Source organism: Bactrocera neohumeralis, chromosome 4 (genome assembly GCF_024586455.1).
Source record: "Bactrocera neohumeralis isolate Rockhampton chromosome 4, APGP_CSIRO_Bneo_wtdbg2-racon-allhic-juicebox.fasta_v2, whole genome shotgun sequence".
NCBI classification, from domain to species: domain Eukaryota; kingdom Metazoa; phylum Arthropoda; class Insecta; order Diptera; family Tephritidae; genus Bactrocera; species Bactrocera neohumeralis.
In genome coordinates this window covers 14,131,601-14,144,373 of record NC_065921.1, presented here as the reverse complement: position 1 = coordinate 14,144,373, position 12,773 = coordinate 14,131,601, and the positions used below count along the sequence as shown (strand labels likewise).

General features: G+C 37.6%; 1 protein-coding gene across 1 annotated transcript in view; it reads left to right on the top strand.

Moving 5' to 3' along the window:
* LOC126755280 (protein sax-3) overlaps window positions 1-12,773 on the top strand; it is a 236,083-nt gene that overhangs the window by 186,781 nt on the left and 36,529 nt on the right. Inside the window, exon 10 of the mRNA XM_050467729.1 lies at window positions 8,423-8,583. Within this exon, the coding sequence (XP_050323686.1) occupies window positions 8,423-8,583 (161 nt within the window). The remainder of the gene's footprint in view (window positions 1-8,422; window positions 8,584-12,773) is intronic.

Genomic DNA, 12,773 nt, shown 5'->3' with positions numbered 1-12,773 from the left:
ATAGCAGGACGGGAATTGTGAGTGACTTATAGAGTTTGGTTTTTGTTCATCGAGAAAAGGACTTTACTTCTCAATTGCCTACTCAGTCCGAAGTAGCACCTGTTGGCAAGAGTTATTCTGCGTTGGATTTCCAGGCAGACATTGTTAGTGGTGTTTATGCAAATATACGAAACTATCTACAACTTCAAAGTTATGACTGTCAACAGTGACGTGGGAGGCAAGTCGCGAGTGCGACAACTGTTTGTTTGATGACAGAAGATATTTCGTCTTGCCCTCGTTCACTGCCAGACCCATTTGCTTTGCTTCCTTGTCCAGTCTGGAGAAAGCAGAAGTAACGGCGCGGGTGTTAAGGCCGATGATATCAATATCATCGGCATACGCCAGCAGCTGTACACTCTTATAAACGATTTTACCTGCTCGATTAAGTTTTGCAGCTCGAATTATTTTCTCCAGCAGCAGATTGAAGAAGTCGCACGATAGGGAGTCGCCTTGTCTTAAACCTAGTTTGGTATCGAACGGCTCGGAGAGGTCCTTTCCGATTCTGACGGAGCTTTTGGTGTTGCTCAACGTCAGGTCACACAGCCGTATCAGTTTTGCGGGGATACCAAATTCAGACATCGCGGCATAAAGGCAGCTCCTTTTCGTGCCGTCGAAAGCAGCTTTGAAATCGACGAAGAGATGGTGTGTGTCGATTCTTCTTTCACGGGTCTTTTCCAAGATTTGGCGCATGGTGAATATCTGGTCGATTGTTGATTTGCCAGGTCTAAAGCCACACTGATAAGGTCCAATCAGTTTGTTGACGGTGAGCTTTAATCTTTCACACAATACGCTCGATAGAACCTTATACGCGATGTTTAGGAGACTTATCCCAAGGTAGTTGGCGCAGATTGTGGGGTCTCCCTTTTTATGTATTGGGCAGAGCACACTTAAATTCCAATCGTAGGGCATGCTTTCGTCCGACCATATTTTACAGAGAAGCTGATGCATGCTCCTTATCACTTCTTCACCGCCGTGTTTGAATAGCTCGGCCAGCAATCCATCGGCCCCGCCGCTTAGTTGCTCTTCAGGTGGGCAATTGCTATTCGAACTTCTTCATGGTCGGGCAATAGAACGTCTGCTCCATCGTCATCGATTGGGGAATCGGGTTCGCCTTCTCCTGGCGTTGTTGTATGAGAACTACAATGGTCAAAATTTTTCGAATACTTTTTACCTTTGTTGGCTGGCTTCGATCATTAAAGAAATGCAGTTTTGAAAGTCTTCTTTAAGCACATGATTTATGAAAAAGTATATGTTGCATACGTTTTCCAAATTGGAGGCAGAAAGGCAAAATATTATGATTTTTATTTATATTATTTTATTAAAAATACGAAACTCAATATTGATGTCATTTATTAAACGCATATATTTAAAGAGTCAAAGGATTTTTTCGCAAAGCAATTGCCTTTCATAAAAAGTAAAACCAGTCATCACACATACATACATACATTGTAATAATATTTGGCAATGAAATATCGCAAAGCTTTGGGGCAAACACAGCGATGAATGGACGTTGGCAAGTATATAAATGCAATTCGCAGAAAAAAATATACATACATACACAAATGCACACAAAAATATGAATATGTATGTATTTACATATACATATATACCTGCGAATACACCACAGTGTGTGATAAGCAATTTAATGATCGGCGGCAATTTAATCGAAATTTGTTTACTTGCTTACTGCGTGCTGTTGCAACAATTTTGATTGCCGCGCACGTTGTTGCATACATAATATGTGCATAGTTGTTGTTGTAAAAATCAGCGCGCAATGAATGAAGCGCAATTTTTCAAGCAATTTCGTTGCAGCTGGGAAGAGATGAGGCAAACAGTTCAATTTTTTTTTAATTTTGCTTTTCGCGATATTTTGTCTTTTTAATTTTTGGTTTTATGGAAATCAATTTTATTTTGGCTTTCATTTTTTAACTGCTGACCGAAGGGCAATCAATTAATTTCAATTTTTTCGCTGTTTTACAAATGTAAAAAGTTGGCCTGCAAATGATTGATGGCCGGCATAAAATATGGCGAAAAAATGCCCGCGACAGGCGGAGGAGTCAAAGAGTAAACGACCAAAAATTCATAAAAATGTAAAAATATTGAAAAAGGAACTTCGGCAAATGCAGTTGAATATTAAAATGCAGCCGGCATAAGTTTGCTGCCGGCGAGATGAGCGCCGATTCCGCTATGTGTGTGTGTGTGCGCGATTGATATGAGTGCAATGTAGCAGTGTGTGGCGCAAACGGTTGTTTGTGTATTGAGAGGCAGGTGGCAGGGTTGGAGCTCGATGTTTGGCGGAATGGGAGTCAATTTTTTGCAAATGAATGTGGTGTATGATTCTTTTTGGACTTTTTGTGATTTTTTCATCTTTTTTTGACCTTTTTGTAATTTTTTCCATTTTTTTTTTTTAAGTTTTTTTACTTTCCTTCATTTTTTTGCAATATCCGCCGCACTTGCCGCTCACTGCCCGCGCATAAATTACAATAAAATGAGGCTGCAAAAATTAAACCACAAACCAAATAACGTGGCAGCAAAGCGTTGCAAGTTATTGTGGTTTGAGGCAAGCTTTTGGCAGCTGAGACGCGCGCGGACAACGAAAAGAGCTATACACAGAACTGATAAAAGGGCAATCAGGCAGGCGTTGGTGGGTCATAATGGAACATAAATGGAGAAATATATATTTACGTATATAAAAAGTATATGTATGCAACATCATATATGTATGTATGTAAGTTACATGCAGGCTTGTCACCTTCATCAGCGCCCGCGTGTGCTCTCGTCAAGCCCACTAAATTGTTTTATGCAAATTGAGTTGAAAATTGTGGCCGTGCAACACAATACCTATAACTAGCAACAGCAGCGGCCATTAAAAAGTGCCACTGTTGCAACAGCAGCCTTTCCGAGCAGGAATTCTAAATATGAAGAAACAAAAAATATTTAAATAAAATAAAATTATGCGCAATTACGCGTCATTTAGAGCGACAAAGCGCTGCACAGTAGGCTGTGGCACGCAAAAAAAGTTGGTAAAAAAATTGAGAAATAACAAAAAAAAGCTTTCACAAACACACAAGCGCGCCCAAACAGTTATTATTAGTTGCGCGCGCATTTTTTACTTGCCACTATTTTTTGTTGCAACAATTTTACGCGCATGTTTTTGCTGCCGCTGGAATATTAATAAAAATGCAAATTTTATTAGTAAATTATGACGGCTCAGCGATAAGTGCGATCGATTGTGAGAAGCGCGCGTAGCCACTTGCCGCATAAAAATGCTGGCACACGCACAAACACACATTGAGTTGTGCAGCTAAATTGCTGCTTCGCGAAGTTGATGATTTTCGAGAAAAGCACTTTTGATGCACAAAGTGCATGGCTACACAAAGTGGCGCGTAAAATCACGCACAAACGCATGCAACATAACTGTCACTGATTGCTGATAGTTTCCGCGCCGTTTGACCCACACAAAGGCACACATAGGTGCATTAAATGTAGAGAGGCAGCTGGGGGCATTTGGCAGCGCGGCATATAAAATGCGCAATTTATGTGACACTCGCTGTGCCACAACGCAATTGTCACGTAAATGTGGCATAAAGGTTTTGTAAATGTTGCTGCTGTTGCCTTAAGGCCAAATAGTTTGTGAGAAGATGACGTAAATTTTGTTGCTTTTCAAAAATCTGCTATTTTTTTCTTATTTTCTGCACTTTGTCCTGCCAAAATTTATGGCGTGCGAAAATGTTGACATTTGCCCAGATAAGAGGCGTGTAAGTGGCATAAAACATGGAAATTATGTTGTGCGTCAGGCGCGTCATGACAGTAATTCCGACGGCGACACCTTAAAATCATGTTTTCTGCCATTTGCTTACAAAGTGTGACCATATGTTTGAATGTGTGTGGGGATTAGTGATGCTCTGCTTGTGTTTAGCGCTGCTTTAGGGAACTTACATTATTATTTTTCAACACTAAAAAGGTGTTTTATGCTAATTCTGGGTGGTGTTATTGATTTGTTTACCACATTTGGGTAGCTGTTACTTCGAAAAAATATTTCAGTTACTATAAATCATGTTATTTGTCGCATACAAAGTTTTCGTTAGTGTTACATTCTTAGAAATGGTTGCAATGCTTTCAAGATGAATGCTAAATACTTAGTTAAACAAGTAAAGAAGAGCTAAGTTCGGGTATAAACGAACATTTGATACTCTTGCAACTTGCTAGCTCCAAAGCCAGGGAAGTAACTTCAGGTACATAAGGTTTGTTTTTTATGTGGGGTCTAAGGTGAATTCTCCCCTGATTTTATTCATTCTAAGTACAAATATGCACCGTTTTAAGAAAAACACGTTCACTTATTTTCATTGCGGTATAAAATCACTCGAAAGTTCAAAACTCTTTATATTTGGTATGTGGAAGCGAAGGGAAGTATTGACCCGATTCAAACCATTTGTAGCACACAGACATACTACCGTCAGGAAAGGATTCTCTATGAATTTCAATTACATATCTCACACATTGACCGATATTTTCGGTAAAAAGTTAACTATAGGTACTGGGGCTCAGATAATCGGTATCTAGGGCGGACAGATAGTAACCCGGTTTGCAACTAGTTTTGTTATCTTGATCATTTATATGCTATATATAACCCTATACCCATCTCGCTTAGCTGATACATACAACCATTAGGTGAACAAAAATATTATATTCTGTAGAAGTTGGTCTTCAATGACGAGTGTTCCGTTATAAACTTTAATCAAAGTTAGGATAAATAAATAAAAAAAACTATATATATATATATAGTATATGTTGTATCCATAAGACGCTTCAAAGCACATTATAAAGTTTCTTTACCTAATAAGCCATCCGAATTTGAATTGAAAATGCTGCTGGAAATAGCCCAAAAGATGTCCACTTTGTGATCTTGAAATAATTTCCCTGATAGCTTGTTTAAGTGACAAGACATAATATAAACCAATATTAGCGGTTCGCAAGCAATACCATCTAATCAATTTTGACCCCGACTAAAAAAAATATTACAATTTCACGTATTTTAATACACATCTCTATTATCGCCTACAAAAAGGGCACTTTTTGGAGCCAATGCAAGCCATCACATAATTTTTCAACAGTCCGTACAGTGGTTAAAGGCCTCAGCTGGGATGGCCGTCAGCAAATTTTTCAATTTCGACTCATGTTTAGAGCACCATGCGTTAGCTTCTTGGACATAAATAAACAACAAAGCCGCGTTTCATCAGCAGTAATGATACATTGGCTAAATGTAAGGTCCTCTAATATGTGGTTATGTGTGTCTTTTGCAACATCTACTCGACATGACTCGACTCGATTTTGCAAAAGATTCAAGTATTTTAATATGAGTTCATACCCAGAACAGCAACCAAAATATTACATATATGTTGTGTTGATCCAAAACCAATGTTGAAATCCTCTGATGCCAACACAAGGATGATTCAAGTTTCACATAAAATAATCTAATTGTGTTAGATCTTGATTAATCGGTTTATTTATTTAAAATTTGCGTTCTTGACTTAAGGTCGTACTTTGTATAAAGTAGATATAACAGATGTACGATCTAGCAACAAAATATTTTTATTGGGTCTTTCGTATTTTGTCAATAGATGTCGTTGCAGTCGTATATCTCCAGTGCTACCAATCTCATTGTGTTATAATTGTATATAATGTTGGAAAGGTGAGATTTTAGGCTTCAGTAAAAAAAATTAATTCGGGGAAGTTGAAAAACAGTTACAGCTGTTCAAAAATGAGTGTAAATTAGGAAGAAATTCGCTATATTTTGAAATTTTTATGTAACAAGTAAGGAAGGGCTAAGTTCGGGTGTCACCGAACATTTTATACTCTCGCATGATAAAGTGATAATCGAGATTTCATTATCCGTCATTTACATATTTTTCAAATGCCGTATTTGTGTAAAGTTTTATTCCGCTATCATCATTGGTTCCTAATGTACTATATATTATACAGAGAAGGCATCAGATGGAATTCAAAATAGCGTTATATTGGAAGAAGGCGTGGTTGTAAACCGATTTCACTCATATTTTGTACATCTCATCAGGGTGTTAAGAAAATATTATATACCGAATTTCATTGAAATCGGTCTAGAAGTTCCTGAGATATAGTTTTTGGTCCATAAGTGGGCGACGCCACGCCCATTTCCAATTTTTAAAAAAAGCCTGAGTGCAGCTTCCTTCTGCCATTTCTTCAGTAAAATTTAGTGTTTCTGACATTTTTTGTTAGTCGGTTAACGCACTTTTACTGATTTTCAACATAACCTTTGTATGGGAGGTGGGCGTGGTTATTATCCGATTTCTTCCGTTTTTGAACTGTATATGGAAGTGCCTGAAGAAAACGACTCTGTAGAGTTTGGTTGACATAGCTATAATAGTTTCCGAGATATGTACAAAAAACTTAGTAGGGGGCGGGGCCACGCCCACTTTTCCAAAAAAAATTAAGTCCAAATATGCCCCTTCCTAATGCGATCCTTTGTGCCAAATTTCACTTTAATATCTTTATTTATGACTTAGTTATGACACTTTATAGGTTTTCGGTTTTCGCCATTTTGTGGGCGTGGCAGTGGGCCGATTTTGCCCATCTTCGAACTTAACCTTCTTATGGAGCCAAGAAATACGTGTACCAAGTTTTATCATGATATCTCAATTTTTACTCAAGTTACAGCTTGCACGGACGGACGGACAGACAGACATCCGGATTTCAACTCTACTCGTCACCCTGATCACTTTGGTATATATAACCCTATATCTGACTCTTTTAGTTTTAGGACTTACAAACAACCGTTATGTGAACAAAACTATAATACTCTCCTTAGCAACTTTGTTGCGAGGTTATAAAAAAGGGAAGAATGCCACGCAAGCCACCAATGAAATTTGTGAAGTTTACGGAGAGATGCTGTATCAGTTCGTGTTGCACAACAATGATTCGCTCGCGTCAATTTTTCGAAATGAAATCCAACCATTTCAGAAGCGAATGGTAATAGCAGACGAAAAGTGGATCAAATACGACAATAATGTGCGAAAAAGATTATGGTCCAAGCGTGGTGAAGCTAAACAAATAGTCGCAAAGCCAGGATTGACGCCTCGAGCATAACCTGAGTGTTTGGTGTGATTGGAAAGGAATCATTCACTATGAGTTGCTCCAGTCTGGTCGAACGATTGAAGATTGAATTCACATTTTGCTGTCAACAACTGATGAGATTGAAGCAAGCAATCGAAAAAAACGGCCAGAACTGACCAACCGAAAGGGCTTCGTCTTCCATTAGGACAACGCTAGACAACACACATCTTTGATGACTCGGCAAAAACTGGAAGAGCTTTGCCGGGAAGTTGTGATGCATCCACCATATAGCCCTGATCTTGCACCATCGGACCACGATTTGTTTCGTTCAATGCAGAACTGCCTTAATGGAGTAAAGTTGACTTCAAGAGAAGCCTGTGAAAATTACTTGTCGCAGTTTTTCGCCGAGAAATCCGGAAAAGTTTCACACTGATGGGATAATGTCTCTAGCGGAAAAATTACAAAAGTGGTCGAACAAAGTGGTATATTTTTGGTTCATTAAAATTAATTGTAAAAATAAAAAAGATAAGTTGAAGTTTGATTAGAAATACTAAATTCGACCACCCAATATATTGTCGTATATTAGAATGTCGTCGTTTCTTTATCGTGATTATTTTTATAAAAATTTTTCTGAATATTTTTTTATTATTAACTGGAGTTTTCAGTTGTCAAAATCTCTCAAGAGCTAACAATAAATCCATCAAATTATAATTACTCCACTGACCGCTGAAGTTTGCTGATCGCTTACTCTTTTTACAAACAACTTTACCGTTGCATCTGATTTAAACCACCCCTCCAGAATAATAATAAGAGTTTGCAAGCTTTTTCGGTGGTTCTATGACGGCGAGCTGTCTGTCAACATGCCAATCATGCATGTCAGTCAACGGTAATTACAATTCTGCGGAAGCTGATGGCAAGCATATACATACATACACATTTATAATAAAACTACTACCCACAACCAATATTCAAAACTATAAAAATTTTATTAATTTTTTTATTTTTACCACAATTTATTCATATTTTGCATTTCTTTCTTCTCTTTTCATATTTGCATTTTGCGCGTGTGCAATGTGGCTGCACTGTGATGACATATCGCCGATGGCGATCGACAACCGTTTATAATGCGTCGAATCGCATAAAAATTACAACAACAACTATGTTATGATCAATCATGGTCAACTGCATCGGCGGCTACACTCTTCGCCAAAACGCCCGCCATCTTCATCACTGCCTCAACTGCAAATAACAAAACTTTTTTGCACTGTTGTTTTTGTACTGCGTTACATGGCAGGTGGAAAAGGGCAGTTCATCGCTGCTGCACCGCTCGGTGGACCCAAGCGCCTACCCAGCACCGCCCGGCACACCGAAGGTGGTGAACGTCACACAACACAGCATCGCTCTACGTTGGTCGCGCAGCCAAGATAAGCCGGGAGCGACTAGTCCAATTATCGGGTGAGTGATGCATACAAGCCGGCTGCTTGCATATTTCCCTCTACCTTTAGCCATTTATTTATGTTTTCTTTTTCATTTGAAATTTGCGCTTTTGTTTCAGCTTCATTTGGATTTTGTTTTGTTTTTTGTTTCAACTTCATTTGGTTTTTCTTTTGTTTTTTTCTTTTTGCGTTGCTAAAAAGTTAGCGAACCCTTTATCAGCGCACAAGCGCCATTCACAATTTTCCTCAGGTATTTATGTATGTTTGTGTTGTGCCAACTAATAACCGAAATTTTTCCCAATTTACCACAAATTTCCTTGCAACAATTTGCTTTGTCTGCGTTGTTAGGCAAATTGCTTTGTTGCACCGCCTTTGCTTTTACACGAGCTTCGTCCGACCTTACTCTTTCTTATTCCCAACACAACACTTTGCTCCTTTGTGGTCCTTTGTGACTAGTCGCTGGGTTGTATTTTTTATCGGCGTTAGCTGTGCTGGCTGGGTGATTGACTTCTGCTTTTGTTTAGCAATTTCTCTCAATTTCGCCAATAAGCGAGAATTTATGCTTTGAAGTGGTTTGTAAATTGCTTTACGGCTTCATTTGTTGTTGCTGAAGGATTGTGTGGCATAAAGTGTATTGAACAAATGAAGGAGTAGCATTTGCGGAAGTGTAGAAAATATGGTCCAGCTATTTGTAGAGAAGCAAAATTGTTTGAAATTTAAATGCTTTGAATAAAAGCACAAACACTTCCCTATAAAATAACCCTAATTCAGAGTTCGTAAGTGCTGACAATCATAGAGTTTATATTTTGTATAGAATTTTGTTCGGGAATACGTTTTAAAGGGGTTACATGGGAGTAAGAAACTGCCTTTTTCAAAAATTTTTTGGCAGAATAACTAAATGCGCCTGCGTTGGCAAAATAACTCCTTATCATAAAGTGAACAAAATACGTGTTTTGGTTAAAACCTTAACTGAGAACTTGGACGAATGAAAAAAAAAACGAAAATTGGAATATTGGCAGACATTTAAAAAAAAATGAAAATTTCGCAACATTTTTTTTAAATAGTTGCAATCGAAAATAATCCTTCGTCCAAAGACTTCTTTAATAATTATAGTTCAAAGACCTGTGTAAAATTTCATGAAGATCGGTTGAGTACTTTTCGAGAATTCTTGCCAACCGACTTCAAAGACACTCTTTCGAGAAATAACGCGTTTAAAGACGGCGAACTTAGCCTAGCTAGCCTCTAGTGCACAAGTTCTTAAGGCTATATCTCCGAAACTATTACTCGGATCAACTTGAAAATGTAGGAACATATTCTAGAGGTATTCTAGGTTTAAAAGGAATCCATTTTTAGAAACCCATAAAGCCATGTAACCCCTGAAGCTATAATATAAAAACCGTTTCGGCATGAATATCCAAAATTTTCTTAAGGGGGTACTCTGGTCTAGACGCATGAATTTTAGGCATTTTTTAAACTAAGATAAATAAAACATTAAAAATATTTTTACCATCCATTTTTTTATGTTTTTTATTGACATTTTAATAATATAAAAAAAAAAACAAAATGGCGTCGACTTGAAAAAAAAAATGTTTGACCCGATTTTTTCGACCTTTTCGAATTTTTTAAAAATACTTCAAATCAAAATTTTTGGAAATCCAAGGCAGACACGATAGAACATTGTATAAAGAAGATATACACCAAATTTCAAAGGAATCGGTTTAGTAGAACTTGAGATATCATGTCAACCACCTCAAAAAAAGTAGTTTCGAGAAAAACGCGTTTAAAGTTTAGGAGACAATTCTAGTGAACACGGACGCCACGTCACAAAATCGGCTGTATCTCCGAAAATAAGTCGAGTTTTTAAAAATCCTTCCAAGGTCATATTTTTGAAAGTCTAAGCTTTCAAAATGTGCAAAAAAAAAATCGATTTCAAAATCTTAGACCAGAATACTCCCATAAAATGAAACTTTATACCTTTTAGTGTATATGGCAGTTTTTTTTTAAATTTAATCGAATGACTCTCGGCGCTAAGCTCACTTACCTACATACTATATCTATCAATATTTTCTGCCAGTAGAAATTTATCTAGCAGCTTCCTCAGCTTATACCAGTATCTGCTAGATTTTGGGTTAACACTTTTCCAGCAGTAACTTTGCCAGCTAGTGATAGTTAACAGTTAAAAAAAAAAATTCAAAACGTGAAGTGTAACAAAATCGAATGGTGAATCGAACAAGCCACTTATGCACCATTTTATCAATTTTGGTCATAAAAACAATCACGTAGTCTAAGCTATAGCCTCCAGTGCATTCAGCTAATGAATTTCAATGGCTTCAATGAACTCATAACTGATGCTTCGAAGAGAAGTTTTTAGTTCTAAAACAGCAAAAAGTCACAGGGAGCGTTATGTGACGAATGTGATGGCTGAGCTAATATTGTGTTTCGTATTTGGTCAAAAATTCAGCCACAATTGTGCTAGGTTGGTACAGCGCATTATCGTGGTGAAAATTCCATAAATTTTTCCCTACAAATGCGCTTGTTTACAACGAAATGGTTCACTCAGACGACTCTAAATGGTCATGTAGTATTCCTTATAGACCGTTTAACCAACGAGTGCAATCCACAATTAGCATCGCCTTGATTATTGGCCGACATTAAAGTGCTTTTTTTTCTTTTCGGTCTCGACACTAGAACCATTCGCTAGGTCATATGCAGTCAGTTTAAACGACGTACAAAATGTATGTTCCTAAACACACCTTTGCCAACGCAGTTTGTGTTTTCGAGTATCGCTTTTGCAAAATAATATATTCAAGAACGAATCTGGTATACAAAAGCGTCATACCAATAACTTTAGTTTAAAGGTTCTGTGTCGATCCATAATCCATAAATAATCCATATGTTGAGATTCACTGCTACCTGTTTGATGTGAACATTAGGATTTTCAAACAAAGTTTCTTCAACTCTTTCGATGTTATCGTCATTAACAGAGGTGGATGGACGACTCACATGATTTTCGACGACTCTATGATTGACTTTCACTGAATTCCTAATTAAATTGACTCCCCAAAATACTTTTGGGACATTTTCAAATATTCCGTAGTCGTGGCTTCACTGAAAACACAAAATTCAAGAAAACTCGTAGTTTCATTCCAGGCAAACCTTTCACGAACATAAGAAAGTTCTTTGAATCCAAAATTTTTTCATCACTTTCGCTTGAGCATGCTATTAAAGGGAGCGTGTGCGTCTATTTTGATCTTGAGAGCATAGATCAATTGAACTTTAGTCAATGTGATGAAATATAACGGTAATATGACTGGACCTAAGTTGACTTCGAATGCCTTGTTCATGGAATTGGTTATTTCGGAGATCCTTAATCAAGCAATTTGGTATATTTTCTTCCAAAAGCAAAGTTGCAGTTGCAGAGTAAATTCAATCCTAAATGTTAGTATTTGAAGCCTAGTTTAGATCTACCATAATTTGTTTATTTCTTAAGATGGTGTGTTCAAATCACTATCCCCCGCTCAAGCAATAATTTTTCAAACTTCCCAAAAAAATTTCTAAATAACAGTTTTTCAGCAATTAATGAGCCGCAACCTCAGCTATTATTTAACGCTTAAAGCGAAAGTACTGTTACTTTATGTTGTAGCAACATGCGGCAATGAAAATTTGAATTCCTTTGGTAACAATAGATAAGTGGCAGCACAGCAATACCAAATGATACATAGCGGTTAACAGGCGTGGCAGCAACAACAAAATACTCATTGCCAACAGGAAACTTGAACTGTGAAGCGATTAAATTTCAACGAATTTTACACGGACGCGAAAAACAGGCGCGCGCACAATAAAGCCCACTGCAACACAGCTTTTGTTGTTGCAACACTGCTCTTGTTGTTGTATGCGCTATCATTTTTTGACTTATAGTAAGTTAAGTGAATCTACTGAACGCGGCTGGAAGCGCTAGCTACAACCCGCAACTCTGTTGGCACATGGCACACAAGTGTTGCAGACACGTATGGGCTAGGACTATTGTTTGTGGCAAGGCTTTGTTAGGTTTTATGCCGCATGCCTTTTGTGTGTTTAGCTTATGGTGCTGTGTGGCAGTGCACATTTTTTTAATTTTTGAAATTTTTTGGTGCTATGCCATCAACACATTGTACTTGCAACACAAACGCTGCGCGCGGCAACCTTAAAAAAGTTAGAGGAAAAATAATG